This window comes from Ahaetulla prasina, chromosome 2, assembly GCF_028640845.1.
Source record: "Ahaetulla prasina isolate Xishuangbanna chromosome 2, ASM2864084v1, whole genome shotgun sequence".
Taxonomy (NCBI): domain Eukaryota; kingdom Metazoa; phylum Chordata; class Lepidosauria; order Squamata; family Colubridae; genus Ahaetulla; species Ahaetulla prasina.
Window position 1 is genome coordinate 19,712,723 of NC_080540.1, and position 25,082 is coordinate 19,737,804.

At 42.4% G+C, this 25,082-nt stretch overlaps 2 protein-coding genes and 2 non-coding genes across 9 annotated transcripts; 3 read left to right on the forward strand and 1 right to left on the reverse strand.

The window, feature by feature from the left end:
- Positions 1-1,866: 1,866 nt before the first annotated feature.
- Positions 1,867-14,964, reverse strand: TRIM41 (tripartite motif containing 41). Of its 2 annotated transcripts, XM_058169076.1 has the most exons (7): positions 13,316-14,964; positions 12,684-12,779; positions 11,550-11,780; positions 8,591-8,613; positions 6,782-6,909; positions 6,538-6,673; positions 3,176-3,338 (listed from the first exon to the last, which is right to left on the reverse strand). In XM_058169076.1, the coding sequence occupies exons 1-7, from the start codon at positions 14,213-14,215 to the stop codon at positions 3,317-3,319; spliced, it is 1,536 nt and encodes a 511-aa protein (XP_058025059.1). In that variant the 5' UTR covers positions 14,216-14,964; the 3' UTR covers positions 3,176-3,316. The 2 variants fall into 2 exon arrangements, with proteins under 2 accessions (XP_058025058.1, XP_058025059.1); XM_058169075.1 differs by lacking the exon at positions 6,538-6,673 and having other exon boundaries at positions 1,867-3,338; positions 13,316-14,956.
- A 2,071-nt stretch (positions 14,965-17,035) lies between these two features.
- On the forward strand, positions 17,036-17,108 carry TRNAV-CAC (transfer RNA valine (anticodon CAC)). The gene has a single exon. It is a non-coding gene; the product is annotated as a tRNA-Val (tRNA).
- Positions 17,109-17,446: 338 nt separating this feature from the next.
- Positions 17,447-17,519, forward strand: TRNAK-CUU (transfer RNA lysine (anticodon CUU)). The gene has a single exon. It is a non-coding gene; the product is annotated as a tRNA-Lys (tRNA).
- A 2,786-nt stretch (positions 17,520-20,305) lies between these two features.
- LOC131191208 (zinc finger protein 239-like) lies at positions 20,306-24,748 on the forward strand. Of its 5 annotated transcripts, XM_058169103.1 has the most exons (4): positions 20,325-20,419; positions 21,363-21,413; positions 22,108-22,184; positions 23,059-24,748. In XM_058169103.1, the coding sequence occupies exon 4, from the start codon at positions 23,220-23,222 to the stop codon at positions 24,195-24,197; it is 978 nt and encodes a 325-aa protein (XP_058025086.1). In that variant the 5' UTR covers positions 20,325-20,419; positions 21,363-21,413; positions 22,108-22,184; positions 23,059-23,219; the 3' UTR covers positions 24,198-24,748. The 5 variants fall into 5 exon arrangements, with proteins under 5 accessions (XP_058025084.1, XP_058025087.1, XP_058025086.1 ...); XM_058169104.1 differs by lacking the exon at positions 21,363-21,413 and having other exon boundaries at positions 20,322-20,419; XM_058169106.1 differs by lacking the exon at positions 22,108-22,184 and having other exon boundaries at positions 20,327-20,419.
- Positions 24,749-25,082: the final 334 nt, after the last annotated feature.

Genomic DNA, 25,082 nt, shown 5'->3' on the forward strand with positions numbered 1-25,082 from the left:
GTCTTAAAGCTGCCAAGCTTGAAGACCTCTGCCATAAACAATTGTGTGCATTTTGAGATTCATACATTCAACGAGTGGATCGGATTTACATGTAGACTAGAAATAAGGAATAGGAGGTGGTGGCTCAGTGGCTAGGACGCTGAGTTTGTCAATCTAAAGATCGGCAGTTCAGTGGTTTGAATCCCTAGTGGCGCGTAACGGGGTGAGCTCCTGTTACTTGTCCCAGCTTCTGCCAACCTAGCAGTTTGAAAGCACATAAAAAATGCAAGTAGAAAAATAGGGACCACCTTTGGTGGGAAGTTAACAGCGTTCCGTGCGCCTTTGGCATTGAGTCATGGCGGCCACATGACCACGGAGGCGTCTTCAGACAGCGCTGGCTCTTCAGCTTTGAAATAGAGATGAGCACCGCCCCCTAGAGTCGGAAACGACTAGCACATATGTTCGAGGGGAACCTTTACCTTTACCTAGAAATAAGGAGGAATTTCCTGACCGAACAATCAATCAATGGAGCAGCTTGCCTCCCAGAGAAGTTTTCAAGAAAAGATTGGACAACCATTTATCCAGGATGGAGTTGGAGTTCCTTGGGCAGGAAGTTGGACTAGAACAGTGATGGTTAACCTTTTAGAAAAGCAGGAGCGCAGGAGGGAGTGTCGTGCGCGTGCCCACCCATAATTCAATGCCCCGCCCTGTCCACTGTCCCCCCATGCATGTGTGTGGGACCCCCCGCACTCCCCTCGCTTTTGGCACACTGGCACAGTGGGCCCGGTAGGCCTGTATTTTGCCCTCCCCAAGTTCCAGAGGTCTGGGGAGGCTTCCCACCCCTCAGAGGCCCCCAGAGGCCAGAAAGAACCCTGTTTCCCGACTTCCGGTTGGCCCAGAAGGCCCGAAAATCAGCTGGCCAGCGCACGCATGCGCACTGGACTGAGCTAGGGCAATACTTGCATGCCCACAGATATGGCTCCGTGTGCCACCTGTGGCACGTGTGCCATAGGTTCACCATCACGGGACTTAGAAGGCCTCCAAGGTCCATTCTAGTCCTAGGATTCTTAAAGATGTTTTGCTCACTGCAATTGAAAAAAATATTTGCCCTTGCTGGGATGTGCCCAGCAGGTGAATGATCGAACATGTTGCAGAGACTCAGCCCTACATCGTAGGATTGCTAACAAGATTTACAGTATTCTACTCTAGACCTTAGTCTTAAAACAGTTTCGTTTTAACTGAAACTGTTGGATTGTGTAGTCCTTCCAGAAGAATATTCTAAGAATTCTTCATATCATTAAAAAGCAACAACCCTGGACCGCTTTATTAATTTCAAAGAATCTTCTCATTTTCAGTATTCAAATAAATCACAACAGCAAAGCTTTTAACATGTAATCATTTCTTACTTTATTTATCTCTCAACCTTTTCCCAAAAAACTAGATTTCCTTTTAATATTTTTAGCAAAAAATAGTTCAGAAGCAGCTCTGTCAAGCCAAAAAAAGAATTTTTAAAAAACCACATATGTTTGGAGTAGCTGAAGCCTTCAGAGGTTCAAGACTCCACAGTGAAGGCTAAAACTAGTGGATAACTAAACTAAGTTATATAAAGCAGATGGTGGGAAGGCAGAGAAAGAGAGGGCGAGTTAAGACAGCAATAATGGGATCTTAGCATCTGATGGGAGAGCACACACATCTACAAACATGACTGACATTCAACAGCTCAACAGCACTTGGTACTGTCATTGCTCCAAATGGCCAGCATATGACATTTTAGAATAGATAAATGGCAGGAGAGATAGAAAAGAGCATCAAAGATTAAGAGACATTTCAAATGGAACATCACATGAAACTAGTGTAAAGAAGAACATGGGACAGAACTTGCAGTAGTTTGTTTTTTTTAAATGTTATTAGTAAATTGCAAAAACAGGAAATCAGAATACAGGCATTGGAGCAGTTGACGAGGAATAATAGCATTAGGAATCTGTCAAAATATTTCCATATGATTACTTCAAAATGCAAAGCTATTGTGAGCGCTACAGGAATCCGGGCTCTGGTGACAGCAACACAGACGTAACATTTGGGGCTATTCATTTTCCAGATGTTACTGGACCATAACTCCTGTATCCTTCAACATAGGCTATGATTGCTGCGGCTCTTAGAAACTGTCATTCAGCAACATATGGAGGGTCACATGTTCTTCATCCCAGCTTAAAGCATGGATTTTGATCCAACCCCAAGAACATATTGGAACAGTCATCTTGTCTGATCAGGGGAGTTCAAAACAGAGAAAAGTTACCACACATACATCTATATTTTGTTTTAAGTTGTCAAAGCCTGACTAGAAAGTTTTAGGTATCCTTAGGAAAGTCAAGAACAAGTCTTGGACTGCTCAACCCAAGTCAAAAAGCCATGTGAGGTCCCACCAAACATTATAATTGCATGCTCAATAAGGTCTAATTTCTCTTCTGAAGGTCAGGAGCTCAGCTACCTAAATATGAGAACGGTATAATCAGCTGACATGTGAGCATACCCCAAAAGTATAAGGAAAGAGAAAGCACTTTTTTTTTTTTTTTTTTTGCTAAAGTGGATCTGAACCATGAGTAAGATAAAGTCAGATCCATGACCTGGTCAAAACCAGACAAAGTAGAACTGTGCAAAACTGAATTCACCGAAGGGAAGAATCCCTGTCAAAAGGAATCCAAAATAAGAGCTAGATAAGGAATCCACCAAAGTCCAAGGATGATGAGAAACTCTTATCAAGCATAATTAGGTAGGGGGATGGGATGAAGCAGAGGCCTCGAGGGATAAATTCAGCTATGCGCAACAGCCGCAATGGCATCAATTGCAGATTTTTATGCGGGTCCCCTTGGAAAGAATGCGGAAAAAGGGGAAGATGCGCTCGCGAAATGAAGCATTGAAGGTGTGAATATGAGCCATGTTTTCAGCATTGTAGAATCCTAGCTGGCCTCGTTCGTAGTCCAGGTAGACACAAAAGCGCCGTAATTTCTCAGCTGGACAGAGGGACGTCTGCTCGGTGGTAGTCAAAGCCTGGTACTTCTTACCATTGGTTCCTACACACCAGATCTCCCGTTTCTGGTGGGAACCACTGCTGGACTTCTCTTTTCGTCGGGCCGATTCGCGGGCTGCCCCTACAGCCCACCCTCGCCGGCCACCCACCTCCACTTCCCAGTAGTGGCGACCGTACGAAAAGCCCTGCAAAGCCAATACACAGTAATCGGAATCGAAGCGTTTTGGATTATCCGGCAGATCCCGCCAACGTTCCCCAAGTCGGACGCTGTGACAGTCTGAAGAAAGTGTGAGCCGTGGATGAGCTGTTTCAGGGTCTAGAGTCAAATCCGCTGTAGGAGGAAAAAAAGAAGAAGAGAAAAACGGTTTAACTAAGGAGCCAAACTTTGGTCTCTATAACAGTGTTATTCAAAGTTTGAAGATATGTGGATTTGAACTCCCAAAATTCCCCAGCCAGTATTTGCCAAGTTTGAGAAACACTCATCTATTTGAACTCCTGCAAAACATGGGGGTAGAAGTCTAAACAGAAAAGACCTTAGATCCCTATCGGGACACTGCCATTCTGGCAGGGAGGGGGCCCCTGGATGCTCCTTTACAAACCTCTTTCCTGTTTCTGGTCTTCCTGTCACTTTGATGTAGCTGCTTGGGAAAGGGAGGGGGAGGGATTGGCCTGGGGCCATTTGTTTTGTCTCAGCTCTGAACGAATGGGCAAAAAGCAGCGCCTGAGAAAGCTTCTTATCACCTTCTCAGCTCAAGTTGTTCTCACAACTTCGCACCGGTGGATTGGCTCACCTCAGACTGGACATAGGTTAAACGTTACAGAAAACCCCTCCCTAACGGTTTTAAATGGGAACTTCAGATCCTGCCTTGCTTTACTTGCTATCACTTTCTCTCAATAAAAGTTTCCTTTTGAAATAATGCTTGCTTCAAGAGTTCTTGTGATGGCCCAGGGCCCGGCACAGAGATAACACAAACAGCTGGCAGTTCAAAATGCCTCTTTATTGCTCCAAAGCTCCCCAAACGCTCCCATGTTTCTGGCAAGTCCCAGAGCAAAGTGTCAGCCCTGGAGGCCAAAAATGTACTCTATGACCCCAAAGGAAATGGCTAAATTAAGAAAATACATCAACGTCAACTTAGCATGGGGTTCCATCCAGCCTGCCAAATCCAGAGTGGGAGCCCCTGTACTATTTAAAGAGAAAAGAGACAGGGGTGGATGAAGCTCTGCGTGGATTTTTACAGAATTAATTTCACAGAATTAATACTGTCTGCATGAAAAACACCTCTCACCTCCCCTTAATGAAGAACATGCTAAGCCACCTAGCGAAGGGCAAGGTGTTCACCAAGCTAGACTTAAGAGACGCCTATTACCGCATGCGGATTAGAGAAGGGGATGAATGGGAGACCGCTTTTACTGTCCGCTTGGGAGCTTCCAATTCAAAGTCATGCCATTTGGCCTAGAAGCCCCCTCCCCCCCACCCCAGTCTTCATGCAACTGATTAACGAGGTGCACCTGTATAAAGGGGTCCTAGTGTATAAAGGAGTCCTAGTTTACCTGAATGACATTCTCATATTCAGTGAAACTCTAGAGGAGCACGTGTAAAGCTAATGTGGCAAGTGTTGAAAAAAACTCCTAGCTGTAAAGCTCTATGAGCAACTGTCAAAATGTGAATTCCATAAAACCTCCCTAAACTACCTGAGCTACCAAGGGTCAAGTAAAGGAGTGGAACTGGACCCAGGGAAGGTGAAAGGAGTGCTAGACTGGCAGCCTCCACGCACCTGCAAACAACTCCAAAGCTTTCTGGGTTTTGCAAATTTCTATAGGCAATTCATCCCAGCATTTGCAGAAGTCACCTTGCCCTTAATGGAGCTATTAAAAACAGCCCCCTCCCACAAAACCACGACCAACCGCTCACTTGGTCAATGGACTGCCAAAGGGCCTTTGAAAAATTAAAGCGGCTCTTTGCCGAGGAGCCGATCCTTCAACACCCTGACCCTGAAAGACAATTCATTGTCCAGGCCGATGCCAGCGACGTGGCGGTGGTGGCTGTGCTTCTACAGAAGGACACACAGGGTCAACTGTTCAGCTGGTGGAAGCCTCTGAGGCGTATAAAAAACAAGTGGACAAACACTGATCTCTCCAGCCCCCCCTTCCTGTGTGGGAGATCGAGTTTACCTATCAACCAAATACATAAAATTGAAGTTGTCCAGTAAAAAGCTGGAACCTCAGTTTCTAGGACCTTTTCTAATAGTAAAAGTAATTAACCCAGCTTAACCGCCCATGCATACTAGGGAAAGTGCATCCTGTCTTTCATTGAAGTTTGCTAAAGCCGGCAGTCGGTTCAAGACTGAGGCCACAGACCTGACCGGCGCCCAAGCCTATAGTGGTGCAAGGGGAAACCCATTATGAGGTTAAGAAAATCCTAGACTCTAGATTGTATAGAGGTCAATTACAGTATTTAGTCCATTGGAAAGGGTACTCTTTGTCTGAGGCTACTTGGGTTAAAAGCTGGGATGTAAAGGCAGACAGATTAGTGAAGCAATTCCATGACAAATTCCCTGATAAGCCAGAGGGTCCTCTGGGGGAGGGGGAGAGAGTTGGTTCGGAACTATTGAATTAACCCCCTACGTTCCTCTCGTTGCAGGACACGATCATCGGTTGTGGGGGGGCAGCCTGTCAGCCCTGGAGGCCATCTTTTTCTTTGGATCTTCAGGGCTACCACAATTAGTGCTGTGGGAAACTGGGAAGGGGGATTGCATGGAGTTGTAGAGATATCTAGCCATAATAACATTCTTTTCTTTGAGAGTCAAAGACATGCTGCCCTGCATCTGGAGAACTGTGACTGGGAGGCATCTCCAGTAGGGACGGTGCACTGATTGGATCATGTGATGGACATATGGGTGCTGGGGCAGGGACGTGGACTTTGTTTTGGGTGGGGAAAACCTGGAAGCTTTCAGATTCAGGTTTTCCCAGATGTGCCAATATGACATCTCTAATAAAATGGAACTTTTAACTTTGGAGTCTTCTTTCATTAGGGGTGTTACTTGGAACCCTGACAGTGGGAACAAACCCCCACACAAACCTCAAGCAGCCTCTGGCTGCAATTATTCCAACCCAGCGCTGTCTGCACCAAGGCTGCACGCCAATAAATCCCAAATGTATTTGGCAAAACAAGAGCCAAGCAAGAAGTTCAGGGAGCAAAAGATCCAGATAATTAGTCTACAGCGCCAACAAAGAATGCAAGGACTCTTGGCAAGTTCTAACATTGGCACACAACGCTTCAGGAACTCAGCGTTTGTTCCTGACAAATGCCACCCGCCCCCTCCCACCACGGCGTCTCCTTAAGTCTCATATCCCAGGTGTGCCTGCTGAAGTGGGGCACTCTCCTTGCGCATGGCCTGCTCCGTCTGCACCGATCATGCCCTCTCTGCATTCTCTGAGCCCTTGCATCAGGAGGGGGTGGTTCTTGCTCCTCGTCTGAGCTCTTGCCCTCCTCCCTGCCTGCAGGACTAACTAATTCCAAACAGCCTTGCCTGGACTGACTCTGCCCTTCCCCAGTTTCCTCCTCCAAGGCCAACGGAGATGCCCTCTCACTCGCTGTCAGTTTTTGTTCCAGCTCATCTTCCGCTGCAGATTCAGACTCCGACGGGGGCGGGACAGTTCTGCTTTCTTGAAGAGAGAGGAGAGGCAAGTCCTTACAACACGGCTAGGAGCAAATGTATTTTTCTCTGCATGTCTAACTGCAGGAGAAAAGCAGCAGCTCAGTTACCTCCTTACCTTGAGGTGCTTTGCTAAAGACCTTCTCCATCTTCCTCATTAAAACATCTATAAGGAAGTAGTTCCGGTATTTCTTTCCTGTGTCCACTGGCACCATCTCTGGATCTTGGAATGTGATCTTCTCACACCTGACAAAGGGACCGTACAGAGAGCAAACATGTAAGACGAGATAAATGGCAACCAGCAAGAAAATCATTGAGTAAGAAGAACAGAAAATATAACATACTGGACCCTGATAAGTCTATTCCTAGGGTAACTCTGCTGCTACAGCAGTACTTTTCTATTTGTGTTAAATTCTCCATATTATTTTCACACAGAAATGGACAAGAAGCAAGTATTCATTAAAATGGTAGGAGAATAATAAAAAAAACATGGGGAAGATTTGTTGGCCCTCATCAAATCTATTTGCAATATTGCACTCAAACTCTGCCCAATGCTTGAAGTTCAATCCTAACAGGGATTAAGCCCTCCGTCCTTCTGAGGTCAGTAAAATGAAGACAGAGATTGTTGGGGGCAATATGCTGACATTGTAAACCCCCCAGAGTGCAGTAAAGAATTATGGAGTAGTAGATAAGTCTTAAGTGCCTTTGCTATCGCTACAGGATGAAGCCATTCTGGTCACATGCATATGAAGATTTTTCATGGGACCTACTTATTCTGTTCCCAATAAGAGTCAGAAAGGACTATGATCGGTTGATTAGAAGGGTACAGTCAGGTGTACCACATTAACAAACCAACTACTTTGCCACAAATACCATCCTTGACCACAATAGAGAGCAGTGCTGAAACACTGCAATTCCCCTGGATCTGTCAGTTTTGGAAGGCAATTTTTTTTTTGCCTCTTAACTGCCACATATTTTAGCTAGGGAAGTTGGGAGGGGGTTGTTGTTGGAACGGTAGAAAGTTGGTCATAACAACATTCCGTATTCAAGGACATCCTGTGTCTGATGGAGACTGCCTGAAGATTGTATCCAATTGAGTGTGAAGACTTGATTGGACAATGGGATGAACTTGTGGGTGTGGGACAGGGCTGTGAACTGTGAACTGTCAGCTTTCAGTTTCGGGTTTTCCCAGCTGTGCTAACATGACATCTCTAATAAATTGAAACTTTGAGGAACCTCAAGCCTCAGAGCTTTATTTCATTGGGGGTGTTCCTTGGAACCCTGACAGGATCCTAGATTAACTAGGCATTCTCTGGATGGTCCATACATACAGAAAAGATATAAGTGAACAGGTTTCCAGTAAATAGTCTAACAAAATCTTTGGAAAGCCACAGTTTTAGCTTCTTAAATTAACTTTGCTAATGATATTTTAATGTAGTCTAATAGATACAGCAGCTAGACTCAGTAAAATAATTATAGCTGCATGTTACCAGTTACACAATCTTTTGAGCTGCAACTATTAAGATACTGCTACATATACTTTTCCCCCATGACTAAGCATAAATAAATGGATCTAGGTTTCCCAGGCAAACTGCCATACATGCATTAACCAACCTCAGTGCTATTTAACTGATCTATTTAAGTTGATCTATCTCAAGTTTTCATACCATTTTTTGAGGAGTGTAGCTTCCTGTTGATGGGAAATTAGTACAAATCCCTCAGCTAATACTAACTCAAACCAAATGACAAGACATGATGAGATTTCCAGATATTCTGGAGTATTCAACCTGTCATTTGCAGAATTGGCTCAAAGGTATTTGTGAAAAGCCCTTAAATTTTAAAGAGACTGTCAGATACAACCTCGCTAACATTGAAGCACAAATTTCAGGAATGTAAACCAGAAATAACTAAAAGAAATTCAACCAACCTGACTAACGTGCCTTTGAAATCCTAGGGAAAAAGAAGAAAAGCGATTAGGATGCTCGTACACCTAGATGCTATAAAACACAACAAATAGATTCAAAGAAGACAACCAATTTCCTGTACAATTTCCTGTGGGTTTTTCCTGGAAAGGGTTTTCTTGCTTTTTCGGTGTGTGTGTATGTGTGTGTGATTTCTTGGGGCTCCAAATCTTGTGTTTGTTGTTCAAAAGCTTCCCTTGAAGAAATACTATTTTTCAGGCTTCCTGGCTTGAATGTGACTGATACTACCCAGATCCTTGACGCTCTACGGCTAGATATATTGCATATCAGGATGATTCACTTTAAACAGGTGATAGCCTTCTTAGTATGAAACTGCTGTCCCCTCATAGAATTTTGTTATTGCACCTGCAATAACAGCACACCCCTCCCCTCCCCCAAGATCTGGATGGTTACAATCCAGTTGCCCTTTCTGAAGGCATTACAATTTTTGATAATACCCCCAGTATTAACCCTGATGTTAAGCAAAGCCACATTGCTTGATAGAATATTGTTGTTCCAGTTATCTGAAATGGAATGGGGTTTTTTAAAAAAAAACCTCCAGGTATATTCTACAGTATAGGTTTTGTTTATTTAAAATATTTGTATAGCTGTTCATCCTATGAGTGGCTTATAATCAAATATAAAACAACATGTACATAATAGAAATAAAAAAGAATAAAACCAACCATCAAAAAAGAAAAAAAAAAACACATGCTACTGCCATACTTCCCTGAGGCAATCCACACGTTATCTTCCACTTTAACCTCACATTATCCCAATACTTGGGAAAAAGCCATGTCTTCAGCTCTCTCCTTATGCTATATACTGATTTTATAAACTGTGGATTTGGGGATTTTTTTAAAAAAATAAAATCTTTATATGTCATCCAGCATGTCTTTGGTGAGACGGGTAAGCATATAAATTATTTAAATAAATATCTCCTGCAAGTTGAAATCTAGAATTTCTCTTTCCACCTTTCCTAAGCTTAACAGATACCTAACTTAGTGCTTCTCATGGTGCTCAGAGGCAGTAGACTGTTGACACAATCAGCATTCCTGCCCTCCCCAGGAAACTGGCCTCCACACTTTGAGCATCGTTTATGAACTTCTTATAAGACTTATAGCTATTAAGCAATAAATCATGGGGACCCAGCCAGTCTTTCTTTCTTCCTCTCTATGGCTGCTCATCTAAAATTTGGCAGCTGACAATATGAAAAGAAAGAATAAGAAACAAAAAGAACAGAAAAACACCCAGAAGCAGAAGACAGGATAAAAAAAAATTCAAATCATAAATCAGCATAACAAATGCATAGGCTCAGTTTCACCTCCGGACCCCCCATTTCTTTAAGGCCTTATTGAAGGCCAAAAGGATCCCTGAAAATCTTTACGGTTCTCAACCCTCTCAACCACTCCAGCTTTGGAAAAGTTTTACCTGCTATCCAAATTAGCATGGAAATGATTTTTTGTTATCTCCCACATTTAATAGCTCTTACCTCCTAACCAACCTGTTTTAATTCAAACACAGATCTTAAAAAAAACAAAAACATTTCTACATGTGTGTAATACCGTCCAAATCATACAAACTAATGTGTGGGGCATCTAATTCAATGCAATGATCTGAACAGATTTCAAAGTTCTAGTTCTGTCCAGTTGAACAGAATATTAGTCAAATCCCCTTCTAAAGTGAATATCTGAATATCTACAAACCCCAAATACATTATTATTTGGGACTGTAGTTTTCAAACATATAATGTATCACATGTACTAAATTCAACGCATATGCAACTTGAGAAACAATCATTGTAGGAAATTGTCCTACACAGCTGGAAAAAAAATTCCTTAAAATCCACAGGCGTTTTAGTATTTAGGTTATAGACCATTTTCTACTAAACAGTTAAGTGTTCAAATACAGTAAGAGATGTTAATAAGATGCCCAGACATACTCCTGAAATAAAGATGGGAAATACCAAGAGATCAGATTTTCTGTAGAGGCTATTTAATTTACTTACGGGACCGCCTGCTGCTACCGAATACCTCTCACCGACCCATGCGCTCTCACAGAGAGGGACTCCTCAGGGTGCCGTCTGCTAGACAGTGTCGTTTGGCGACACCCAGGGGAAGGGCCTTCTCTGTGGGGGCTCCCACCCTCTGGAACGAACTCCCCCCAGGACTTCGTCAACTTCCGGATCTCCGAACCTTCCGCCGCGAGCTTAAAACATATTTATTCATCTGCGCAGGACTGGACTAGATTTTAAATTTATATTGGTTTTAATGGGTTTTATTATTTATATTGTTCTTTTTTAATTATTTGGCTGTGTAGAATAAGTTTTTTAATTGATATTTTATTCTGTATTTATATATACTTTTTTATTTGCCTGTGAACCGCCCTGAGTCCCTAGGGAGATAGGGAGGTATACAAATATGATAAATAAATAAATAAATAATTATTCCATATTTTGGGCCCTTTCGTTAGGCTAGCATTAATGGAAGTGGGACATCTTTGGAAAACAAACTACTCTTGCTACTACCCTTAACTATCTCTGAAAAGCAGCCTGAAATCAGGCTGCCAAAATTCAGCTGCTAAATGTCAATAATGCAGTCTGAGGGTTCTAAGTTCAAAATCTCTCAAGAGTCTCTCAAGGCTAAATTTCAACATTGCTGCTCTTTAGGCATGTCTTTCAGATCATTGCTATGCTCGTATTCCACCATCAGGATTGTTAAAACCATGCTTGATTTAGATAACAAGCCAGATAGCTTTTAAAGCAATATATATTCCACAGGGTAAATTCTTATTTTAACAGATCAAGCAATCCGAAGGCTTATATCTTTGTGTTTGTTCTTAATCATTATAATTATATATAACAGGTAGGTGTGCTGGGGACCAGTCACAAAAAGGAATCCGGGCAACTGGGGAAAGAGATTTTACCTTGAGCAGCTGCAGACCATCTTGCTTGCTCTTGTCTTCTGCTTCTGCAATAAGACGGCTTAGGGCAGCACCTTGCTCCTCCAGGTGACAGATGTTGCTACTCTGGCTGGCTAGTAGTATCTCATAGCGATCTTCCAACTGGTGAAGCAGCATAGCTTGCTCTCCAACCAGGAACTGATGCAGCCGCTCAAAGTCTGACTCAAACTCTTTCATATCAAGTTTCATCTTGTTCTGGGGCAGATGAAGAAAGGAACAAGGAGGCAACGCTGAGAGGGTACACAGCCAAGATTTCGGACTATGCCACTTTATGGCACAGAACATTAAATCTATGTCAGCTTCTTTAGCAGGCAGCAGAACCAGGCAATCCTGCCTGGTTTTATAAACAACAGCAATCATGCCAATCTGTACAACTGGCAGATGCCGTATCTGTGCTTGTTTATGGTGGAAAAACAGAAAATCTTTTCCCGCTTTTAAACTCATGCTTGAGGCAAAATCACAAGCAATAAATCAACCCTCGTTGAATCCATTAAAATCCTTTCTCCCTAAATGTTGTATGAATGTTTTAAATCAATAAAACAATCCCAATTATTATACAGTTTACAAGAAAAGAAATAAAAATGACTTTCTGCAAAGGAATAGAGCTCTGCTGATTTCAACTATTTTAAGCATTTTGCAACTAGGCAAAACCTGAAATTCTACTTAACATCACCTCTGTTTAGACCAAGAAGAATAGTAAAGAAATTAGAAGACGAGACCAATTTTAATACTGACGGCCCATATAGCCTCAGACTGAGAGGTAATATCAGCAGATATTTAGAATGGGATTGCACAATTCTCATGACTGGCAGATAAAGCCATCTATATACTTTATAGTTAAAACCAGGCCTCTAAAATTCAGATTGAATCCTGGGTATGTCAGTTAAGAATCTGAGATTTCTACTTCTCTAAATCCTTGACTTCAGGATAATGCCAAAGGAATTATTTTCTTAAGGCAAAGACAACTATCCGTTCTTAAGACAAGATGTTTCCTCTTCACCAAGCTTTATTAATAAAAACATACACTAAGAATAAGGTGATCCTTCAAACAAGAGACTGACTGGAAATGTAAGAGAATTAAGGGAATATTGAAGTTACCTTGATATCTGTTATCTTTTCCTCTTCACTTGACTTCTGCTTTAGAACTGACTCCAGTTTCTTTTTCAATGGATCCAAGTGACCCTGGAGTTTAGCCTAAAAATAACCAGAATAACTAGAGTGCCACAACTTAATTGTATTTATGTTCTACATTCATAAAAACAGCAACTGGCAGAAACTTTGAAGTTCAGATCCCATGTTCAGAGAAATAAGTATTAAATCCTCATGTCCTGGTACCATAGTTACCACACTGTATTTGGATACTTCTGATGCAAACAGATTTCCTATTTTTACAATACAGCTTCTACAAAATCCCATCTCTCTCTTAAATGACCTAAATTTGTAACTTCTATAGTTACAATATATTCTGTTTTTGACAGAAAATTACAGGGCAATTAAATAAGAGAATTTTTACCGAGTATCTTTTACTGATCTATTTATATTTATATATTTGCATAAGCACATCACCCAGGGGTCTGCAAAGCAGGGACTCTATATTTATAGTAATACACCACTAATGTTTGTCAAAGCCTGGCAAAATTTATAGTACTATAAATGCTTTTATAACACAGAAGGATCCAACTTAACAAGATTACACACTAGCATTTACACCATCTGGTTGCATTCCATACCTTATATTCTTGCACAACCTCCTCTAGTGGCATAACACTGTGGTGTTTATGGGCTCGTGACTCTCTGCACACTACACAGATGGGCTCGTCATCTGCCTCACAAAAGAGCTTAAGTGGCTCCTGGTGTTTCTCACACAGGGCTTTTGGAGCATGACTTTCGGCTAAAGTAGATGGTACCCCTGAGGAATCCCCCGCTGCTGCCATCTCCACCACATCAGCTGACGTAATGGCAGGCTTCTGTGGTTGTGGATGCATCTGTCGGATGATCTGCACCATATTGGCCAGCTGAAGATTGGGTCGGAAATTGCGATGAGGAAAAGTTTTGCGGCACTGAGGGCAAGTGAAAGACTGCCGTTGCGGAGTAGGTGGAGTCGCCGGGGCTGTGTATTCTGCCATTTCTTCTGGCTCTTCATCCATGACTTCCTCATCCTCATCATAATTATCAAAAAACAGATCACTCCCGATAGCAGCATCCCATATCTCCTGGTCCCAGTACTCTCTGTCGTCATCGTCCCAGACATCGTCGTCTTCATCATCGTACTCGTCCCTGGATGCATCATCATCATCTTCCTCCTCGTCACCCATATCTCCGTCGCCTAAATAATCATTGTCCTCCAGGTCGTTGTCGTCGTCGTAATCCCCGTCTTCTTCGGGCCCCAGGTCATCGATGCCCCCATCGTCAGCATCCCCCTCCGAGCCAGAGGCTCCCACATCGGCGCCTTCTTCTTCACCCGAACGCCAAAGCTGAGTGATGCACACGCGGCAAAAGTTGTGGCCGCAGCCAATGGACACCGGGTCAGTGAAGTAATCCAGGCAGATGGCACAGACGGCTTCCTCGTGGAGGGTGGCCACGGGGTTCAGAGGGCCGCCGGAGCCCCCCGCAGCTACTGCTGACGCCATGAGCCCTCCAAGGTCTCCACGCCCCGAACGACTAGAAGAAACGCCGACAGGCCGAGCGTCTCCCTCGGCCTTACCAGGCCTTCCAGTCCCTTCCCTGCTTGCTCGCCGCCGGAAAGTTCCCTCCCCAAAGATACTCGGGTGGAGGAGGAGGAGGAAGAGGAAGAGGAGGCACCCCCGCCCGCTTCTCTTCGGCCCCTGCAGTCCGCTCGGCCAACCCCGGGATCTGCCGGTCCTGCGAGGCCCCCCTCCCTGCTCCCTAAGAGCTCGCGCCCTCTTCTTCTTCTTCTTCCTCCTCGCTCGCCCTCAAGAGCCACAACCGCCGGAGCCAGGCTGACAGTCCGTCCGCCCGTCCCCCCCCCACCGACCGAACTCTATCAAAACTATCACCTTCCTCCTCCCCATCCCCAAACGCCACCTTCACACCGGAACTGAAAAAGAAATCCCGAGAGGCGTTCTAGAACGGCTCCTCTCTATGGTAAGGCGCCCACCCTCGCCGGTGTCCCTAACGAACGCGCCGGACTGAGTTTCGCGTGCGAGTTCTGCCTGCCGCCCCCGTTGAGTTTCCGCGGCCCGCAGGCACGGGCGGAAGGCCAAGGACGCGGCGCTTTAAACGATCCCAGTGGATGAAGCCCATAACGACTTTGACAACCCCAAGGTTTCCATGTCGGACGTCGCTATGGTCACACGCCGGAAGATCCGGCTTTACAGGTTTCCGACAAATGCACCGGAAGTCTGTGTTGCAGTGGTTATGTCTGCAGTCTTGGCAGGATTAGTTTAAGTTTAAGACAGGGGTGTCCAGCCTGCTTTGCTGGCTGAGGGACTCTGGGAGTTGAAGTCCACAAGTCTTAAATTGACCAAGGTTGGAGACCCCTAGTTTGAGATGCATTCCCTTCCTCTCTGTATTATTATTATTATTATTATTATTATTATTATTATTATTATTATTATTATTATTATTATTATTATTATTATTATTATTATTATTATTATTATTATTATTATTAATTGTATACTATGCTTTTGCTCCATTCCTTCTTCTTCCTCCTCCTCCTCCTCCTCTTCTTCGTCTCCGCCTTTTTCTTCGGCCTCCTCCTCCTCCTTCCAGTGGTAAATTTCCGAATAAAGATTTATCTTTGGATTACAGATGTATGTTTGACTTTTAAAGACAATTTCTTGTATAAATATTGTTTTATATAAATACTTGGTTTTCCCCAATCCTAGAACAACTCAATTTAGTGGATTAAAGGCAATTTACATCTCCTTAAAGTTGTAGCATGTGACAAAACAAAAATGGAAGATGAGCAAAGAAACATGGAAGAGAGAAATCTAGGTGGCAAAATCTTACTCTTTTTAAAATTTCATCTCCCTTCACCATTTTTTGAACAAAGTTAATGTTGACTCTTAACAATCACATAAATAGGTGTTCATATGGAGGCAGATCTGACCATTATGAATAAAAATGGAAATAAAGCATATTTTAATGATATGTACAACAATCTTGGCACACTGCCTTTCAATGTGGCAGGTTGAAGGAACAAAATTGTCACACTCCAGATACAAATTACATAGTATGAATATCTCGATGTTGTTGCAAGGGGTATTAAGAATATGGAAATGAGGTAGTGTAGTGTCGCCTTGATGTGTGATTATCATGACATGCCTGTTTTACTGCAAGTTTGAGGTAAAGGAGTTGTAGAGTTTTAGTCTGGAATGGCATATAAGCCCTTCTAGACAAATATAGATGAACAGGTAGATCTCTACTTATGACCACAATTGAGCCCAAAATTTCTGTTGCTAAGTGAGGCATTTGTTAAGTGAGTTTTGCCCCATTTTATGACCTTTCTTGTCACCATTAAATGAATCATTGCAGTTGTTAATAACATGGTTGTTAAATGAATCTGGCTTCCACATTGAGTTTGTCAGGATATTGCAAAAGGGGATCACATGACCCTGGGATATTGCAGCCGTCATTAATATGAACCAGTTGCCAATCATCTGAATTTTGATCATGTGATGGGATGCTACAACAGTCATAAATCATTTTTTTCAGTTCTGTTTTAACTTTGATCACTAAACGAATTGTATGTCAAGGACTACTTGTATGTGCTTTGAACATTTAACATTTTTTTTGGCAGTTTCAGGAGGAAAAAAGGCATTTTAACTTTATTATTAATTAATTATTCCCCCTCCCTTATGTATCTTAATCCCAGTGGATGTGATCAATTCATGAAAAACTCTTTATAAATCACTGTTCTACTAATGCTGCCTATTTTAACCTATTTTTCACATGTATTTTAGACTTGAATATCACAATATTCATTATTCTACTGCATTTATTGTATTGGAAATACATCAGTGTCCAATAAAGCCTGTAAATAGAGTAAAAAAAAATGGAACTGATCCTACAGAAATAGGCATGTTGCCAGAGAAAAGCAGTAGCTTTACGATGGAGTAAAACAGACTGCTGTTTTTGGACCCTATGGCTGCATGGAAATTATTGATTCCAGTTCTGGGAGCCCTCTGGATAAGGTGAAGGGGCCAGCAGCTTTGCTAGCTGCGGTAAGAACCCCTATATTTGATATAGTACTTGTGGATCCCTGCAGATTTTACTGGAGACTTAATAAAGATGATTATAGCCTCTATATTCCATCTCGACTGGCTGCTTCCCAGCATTGGTTTGCAGGATACTAGTTTTAAAAATATCTATCGATTCGCTCTGGGAGCGGATTATAATTGCAAGAAAACAAAAAACATTTTGCGAACGGCTTAGTTTCAGCATTAAAGTGTTGTAGGCTATAGGGGAAGGCCAGGAAGCAGCTGGTTTCTGTAGTGTAGTGGTTATCACGTTCGCCTCACACGCGAAAGGTCCCCGGTTCGAAACCGGGCAGAAACAGCTACCTTCTTTTTCCTTCACTTTTACATAAACCTAAAAAAACAATAGTTCGGATGTCTGTACTTTAGTGGAAACTCTTCTTTTCCATAATGTATATAATGATTCATAGCAATTCAGAACAAAGTGCTCCAATAGTCTTTTGCTGGTTTGTACGCTGTATCCTAAACTTCAAAGCAATTTTCCAAAGAAGGTAATATTGGTCAAGATTCACATCATCTACCGAGACAATAATAGTAGTTAAATAGTAAAGTACAATGCAGTATAGCAGAACGAACTCAGAAATATAGAATTAATACATGTTATGTTAAGTAAAATTTTGGAAAGAAAGGCTTTCAGCAGCCCGGCTAGCTCAGTCGGTAGAGCATGAGACTCTTAATCTCAGGGTCGTGGGTTCGAGCCCCACGTTGGGCGAAGTGAATTTTTCCCCCCACTTCATTTTCACTTTTTAGGAGCAAAATACCATAAATGAATACTGTCGTTCTTTATTTTTCCAAAGGGCTAGCTAGTTCGATCATTTGCAGCTCAAGCAACAACGATGGGAATAAAGGAGACGAGGAGTATTATAGGAGTGTTTTCTTTACTATGTTTTATTTTTCTTCACTGTTCCATTCTGCCCTGAGTACACCTCGTTAGACTCCGCACAGATACTTAATCTTGCTTCATCGTTTTTCAACCGGTTTTTAAAAATTCTTTTGTAAGCCTCAGTTCTGGAATATAACCCCCATAATGCTCGAAATATGTGCACACGGGATAAGAGCAGATCATGCAACATTACTTCCTGCTTTTCCACCGCAGATAAACAACACACAATATATAAACACTCTCTCTCTCTCCATATACATATAAATATAAATATTTGTTTTCTGAGGTTTTCGCGGGTGTTTGTATGTAGGTCTTTGGTTATTCGGGTTTTCTCCCGCGTAAAATTGGAAGTGTCTTGGCAACGTTTCGACGAAGTCTCATTCGTCATCTTCAGGCTTCAGCTTCGTGCTTCTGGGAGCAATGTGGGATTGCAGCTGTTTCTTCCTTTTTAACTGCTAGTGAGGGTTTGAACTGATTGGGTGGGAGCTTGGCTGTGCTCTGATTGGCTGGGGGTGTGTCCTGTTTGGGTGGGGGCTTGGTTGTGGTCAGATTAGTCTGAGTTGCAGGGGGATTTGAGCTGGTGAGCTGCACTGCTGCTGTTTGGCTTCGTGTTCGTGGTCGTGCTATATCTTCGTAGTGGGTGTCAGTCTGCTGCATGTATGGATTGGATATACATATACATATACATATATAAACATTATATATATTAATATTATAAATTATATATAATTATATATATTATACACTATATATAATAAATAATGCACAATACATCTTACATCAAGTAGAGGTAGGGCGCTCTAGAGTAATCTCCCTTAAAACTGGATCCTACAGGTTTTAAATCTATTCCAGTTTGCTAACCAAATAAATCAATGTATGTTTGTAGATTTTTCCTTGGATGTCACATTCAAAAATGACGAAAATAATCACTAGAAGACCTTTAGCATAAACATTCACAGCAGATGAACTTTGAAAGGAAAAGGTATTTAAGATCGTGTCTTATTTCTTTTTGTGCTTTGTCCTATTTTTGAAAGTGAACTTTTAGGCCTCACACTACTAGAGCTCTGTGCTAAAACTTTTTTCTTTCACAAGATTCCCTTCAGAGGCTGCAAAACCAGGCACCCATATGCAAATGCATACAGCCCATTGCAATCAATTTATATATACTGTATAAGCACTCCACACTGACACACACACACACACACACACACACTTTGGACACATTAAGACAAGATCCAACTTTTAGGAGATGGTTCCGATGCTGGAAAAGATGGAAAGAAAGAGAAGAAGATGACCAGCAACAAGGTGGATAAACATGATAATGAGTGCACCAGGTTAGGTTTAGATTATGGAGAAAATCTTATCTACCTGGGGTATGTGGTTGCTAGGAGTCAAAAACAACCGAATGACACACAATGTGTGTGTGTGTGTGTGAGAGAGAGGGGGGGAGGGAGGGAGGGGGAGAGCTAATCACAATATATTTTATTTTTTTTAGAGAAAATGTTACTGTTCTGTAGTTAGGAATATTTAAAGGCCATGCATCCAACCAATAACACAATGTTTAGAAGAAAATGCCAAACAATTTGAATATTTGAAAATTTGAATACATCATTTGTGTTGTAAATGTTAAATGTGTACCTTGATGAAGGCATCTTTTCTTTTATGTACACTGAGAGCATATGCACCAAGACAAATTCCTTGTGTGTCCAACCACACTTGGCCAATAAATTCTATTCTATTCTATTTTATATCTACTGTAACCTACCTTTTAATTATGTTTTGTTCTTAGTTATGCTTTTCTATTCTGACATGTTTTTCTTGTAAGCTGCCCAAAGTCACTTGGGTGACAAGGGCAATATAGAAATGTGATGAATTTCATATACTTTATATACTGTGGAACATTGTTTATAGGACTTCACTTTTGATACACCCTGAATATACATAAAATATACCTCAAGGGAAAAAATTAACATTATTAAATATGCTTTTATTTCAATATTCTTTCCCACGCTGTCTTCTATTCCTTTTTTTAAAAAAGTCATTGGCATTCTTTGTTTTAAAAAAGGCAAATTGTTGTTTGCTGATGCTGAAAAGTTTAGAAAAAGGATTTTTCTAAATCAGGGGTCTCCAACCTTGGCAACTTTAAGCCTGGAGGACTTCAACTCCCAGAATTCCCCAGTCAGATTTGCTTTGCTTTGCTGGCTGGGGAATTCTGGGAGTTGAAGTCCTCCAGGCTTAAAGTTGCCAAGGTTGGAGACCCCCTGTTCTAAATGATTGCAAGGAAGGTTCTCTAAAGTTTTTAAGGCGACTTTTTTTGGGGGGAGGTGGCGGGGGAGAGATCTGATGAGCCAGCTTTGTAGCGTTTGGGAGACCGGCTTGCTGAGATGGGTCTTTGTCCCCGAAATCCCTCGCTTCACTATCATCACCATCATCTTCCCCCGATAGGATTTCCTAATACTAGGATACCCCATCTCTGCAAAAGGGCAATATTGTATTTGGTACCCTCGCTTAGTAAGCGGGCCACACAAGAACTACACTACCCAGAGGGCGTTTCTTCGCTCTCCGGACTACATTTCCCACCATGCTTATCGGGGCAACACAAAAGGCCGCAAGAATTTGGACGGAAAGTGACTCTGAGATGGGCATCGGCGCTCCGGCGCTGCGGCTTAGAGCCGCTTCGGGACTGAAAGTCAGCTAAAGCGGCGCGCCTCGCTTGGGCATGGAGCCCGGTAAGTTCCTGCGATGGGGCTAGTGGAATGCAGGAGCCTGGACAACTTTCCGGGTGCCTCCCAAGGGATGGGATGCCCAGAAAGAAATGATTATGGAGCATTGCGCTGGCCGTTGCCTGATTGATTGGGGTGGCTTCTAGGCTGTGTGGATGAAGGCAGAAAAGATTTAAAACCTGGGGAAAGTAATGTGAAACCCAGCCAAGAGAGTCTTTTCTTTGTGACATGTTTGCTCGCTTTTCCATTTCAGGAAAAATAGAATCGGAGTTGGTTTCTTTCCCCTTGCAAGAGCGTTTCCGTCCTTTAATTTGGATGAAATCCTCCTTTATTTATTAAATTTATATAGCTGTTTTATCTCACGTACCTGACTCTCAGCGTCATACAATAACACGATCAAGTAAATAATATAACCATTAAAAAAATTAAAAGCATTTAAAACATAGGTATAAATAAGACTGCGGGATTATGGACCTACAGCTGTACACAGATAGCTGCCTTGGGAGGTCCCTACTTCCTTGGGAAACCCAAGCCTGTTGAAAGAACCATTTGAGATATTTCCTAAGTATCAAGACACCATAATGGTCCCAACAGTGATCTGCCAAAGTGAAATCCCCATAGGAAGCAGGTTGGGCAATTCATACTGTATTTTTGATACAATTAGATGGGGATTGAATTTGGAGATGAGAGTGGTTTGCTTCCCAGAGATTTGGTGAATCCATTTCCAGCAATATTGCAATGTTTTCATTCCAGAAATAAAGTTCTTGTTGCAATGTGCCGTTTTCTCACTATATGTCAACATCATAGAACGTTTTCAAAGTTGTTTGGGGACTTAAAGTGTAAAAACAAGTATGTTTTGTCATAGATTTTGCAATCTTGCTGGGTCCTTGAGTGGTTCAGACTGCTAAGACAGTCTGTTATTAACAGCAGCTGCTTGCAATTACTGTAGGTTCAAGCCCCACCAGGCCCAAGGTTGATTCAGCCTTCCATCCTTTATAAGGTAGGTAAAATGAGGACCCAGATTGTTGGGGGCAATAAGTTGATGTTGTATATAATATACAAATGGATGAAGACTATTGCTTGACATAGTGTAAGCTGCCCTGAGTCTTCGGAGAAGGGCGGGATAGAAATGCAAATTAAAAAAAAATGTTATTTTGGACTTTTTCTGCCAAAATTCATCCCTCAGCAATTTTGCCACTGAATTTTGGCAACATGAACAACTATTGGCGTCTAGAACACTGGGATGGCTACCGTCATCATAAAGTTTAGTAGACCCACAGAGATTCATACAACATGCTGAAAACAAATATTGGTATGTTACATGATATGTAAACCCAATCCAGTATTTCTTCTAAATTAAGAGAAGTTGATACAGTAGTTTCTCACAGATAAATTTGAATCATAATTGCATTAAATTCCTGCGTTGTACTAAGCTTGTGTATTTGATTGTTTTGGTTTAACACATTGGAAGTACCTAGCAAGATATGCAGTACTTTCTGTTATCTAACACAACAAGAACAAATAGCCTTAGTAATAACCAAATAAATAAATAATACATGCGTAGGCAAAGCCAATCACATACACAAGGTATGGTTAAGATGCTAGACTAAAAATGAGGTGGGGGGGAGTAAAGGTTTTCCTTGACCAGTCATGTCCGACTCTATGGAGCAGTACTCATCTTTTTCTGTTTCAAGGGAGCCTACGTTGTCCGAAGACGCTTCCATGGTTATATGCTAGACACATGGAACTCTCTTACCTTCCCACTGAAGTGGTACTTATTTATCTACTTGCATTTGCATGTTTCAAACTGTTAGGTGGGCAGGAGCTCGGGCAAGTAATGGGAGCTAACCCTGTCGCACAGTGCTCAGGTTTCAAACTTCCAATCAACAAGCCCAACTTCTTAACTGCTAGGCAAAATGCCCCATCAAGAATAGGGAAATCCAGATTCTAAACCTCCCTAGAGGTTTAGCATAGAAACCATTTGGGTGAGTATAGGCTAGTTACTCTCAGGTCTAAACAGCATCAGACTCTTGCAACACGGTGGCTAAAGAACAAACCCTTTTCTCATCATGCATTGCCAGCTTTGCCATGTGAATTAGGCAAGCAGACCCTGAAATCAAGATAAATGCTAAATAGAAGAACAAATATATACACACATTCTTTTTACCATAGCTATATGTCTTTTAGTCTGTGTGATACACTGCATGGCCAGCTCTTTCCCTGCCGCACTGTCTTAAGAGTTTACATGAATCACTGCCTACCTCCAGAATGGGATTTAGTACATGTACAGTAAATGGCTTTTATTTCCCCTTTGAACACACAGAACCAGCAGTTCAACAGTTGTCTCAACCTTGCAGTTTGATACTAAAGGAACCAGAAAAGAAATAGAATAGAAATGCTGGAGCTAGACTTTGTGATTGCCTTCAGGGCAGTGATGTTTCTTTTGATATTTATAATTTTAACAAACATAAGACTATCTCCATCAGGAATAAGACATACAAAGTCTTGAGTGCAGGGAGAGATTTAACTTCCCCCTCTTTTTTCACATTGGCTCCCTATTTGTTCCTCTGGGATCAAAATCCCAGATTCCTTTTGGCCTCACGGTAGAGAATAAGTGACCGATGGGCAGCTTCTCTTCCTTTTAGCAGGTGAAGACTGGATCAAGAGAGACAGTAATGAAGGATCTCTTCAGCCTCTGAGGGATGCCCGGCTGGTTGATGTGGAACAGCCAACAAAAAAATTATCTGAGCAAAGCGAAGATTTCCTGGAATCTAAACCATTGAAAACTCTAAAGAGGGATCTGGACATGCATCAGAATAGTTTCACGGAAGAGATCTGTTTTGACTATGAGAGCAGCCCTCGGAAGATGTACGCGAACGACCGGCCGTTTAAGTGTGACGTGTGCGAGAAAAGCTTCCGCCACAGTTCCAGCCTGTTAACCCACCGAAGGCTACATACTGGGGAGAAACCATATAAGTGCACCGACTGCGGGAAGAGCTTCAACACCAGCTCGGCGCTGATCGTGCACCGCCGGACCCACACCGGAGAGAAGTCCTACATCTGCTCAGACTGTGGGAGGTGTTTCAGCGAAGGTTCGGTGCTCATCAAGCACTGGCGGATCCACACCGGGGAGAAGCCGTACAAATGCGCCATTTGTGGAAGGGGCTTCCGGCAGAGCTCCCAACTGCGGGCCCACGAGCGGACCCACACGGGGGAAAAACCTTATGAGTGCCAGGACTGTAGGAAATGCTTCAGCACAAGCTCTAATCTCTCGGCCCATCAACGGACCCACACGGGGGAAAAACCATACATCTGTCCTGAGTGCGATCGACGGTTTGGTCACAAGTCGCATCTCATCTCCCACCAGAAGACGCACACCGAGAAGCTGCACACTTGCTCTGACTGCCCAGCAACCTTCCGCATGCTCCATCAGCTCCTGGTCCATCGCAAGTCTCACCAGGAAGAGAGGCGGTACAAATGCCTCCTGTGTGGGAAGACTTTTAGCTACAGCTCAGCCCTCTTGGCACACCAGAGGATGCACACTGGGGACCGGCCATTCAACTGCCTGGAGTGCGGGAGGAGTTTTGTCCGGAATTCAGACTTGAATAAACACCAGAGGATCCACACAGGGGAGAAACCCTATGAGTGTCCAGAGTGTGGGAAGAGATTTAACCAAAGCTCCCACCTGGTTAGCCATCGGAGAGTCCACATGAAAAGCGCTACGAAGAATCCTGGCACGGATGTCCCCACTCCAAGGGGACGACAAATAGTGTCGTCCCGATGAGCTCTTTTGCAACATTTCTTTGTTGAAAGTCTAAATCAGAGATCTCCAAACTTGGCAACTTTAAGACTTGTGGACTTCAACTCCCAGAATTCCCCAGCCAGTATGGAGAATTCTGAGAGTTGAAGTCCACAAGTCTTAAAAGTTGTCAAGTTTGGAGACTCCTAGTCTACATTATGAAGGCTGCAGTTTTGTGCTCCTTACAGGAGAGTAAAATCTCATCCCATCCAGTGGGACTACATTCATTACAGGTAATAAAAAATAAAATTAAGACTCTTGTGGGTTTTTACGCCACACATGAAAACAAAAGAGAATTCTGCTTCAAGAGATTTCAAATGATTCATTAAATGACAATAGGTCACGTGGCCAGGATATCTTATGGAAGCTAAGGTATATATTAGTTGATGTAATTGGAACTGTTTTTGTGGAAAGCAAAAACAGCTGCAAAATCAAGATACTGTTATCTGGCTATTGTTTAGCCCTGTTCTGACTTCTATTTGTCTTATGACGCATGTTTTTAAGCTTATCATTGCAACAATGAGAATTTATAAACTAATGTGATATTGTTGGTGTTTAATCAAGTTATATTCTTGAGCTGCTACCATGTATGACCAGAGCATTTCTCTCCTTATGAGAATGCAGAATGCTGATATTGTTTAGGACAATTGAGGCAGAATAATGCTTCCAGTTTTTTTTCTCCCTCAAGTTGGATTTTTTTCCAGTGTTTTTAGATATGAAGAACCTCAGTGGTAAGATCCACTGGTGAAGCTAAAGTTTAAAGACAACACTTTCCTTGAAGTGGGAAAGAAGAGCTTTAATTGTATTTTGCCTACCAAAGGTACAGAGAAATAATGTGAACTGACATCCACCTATTTTCTATAGATCACA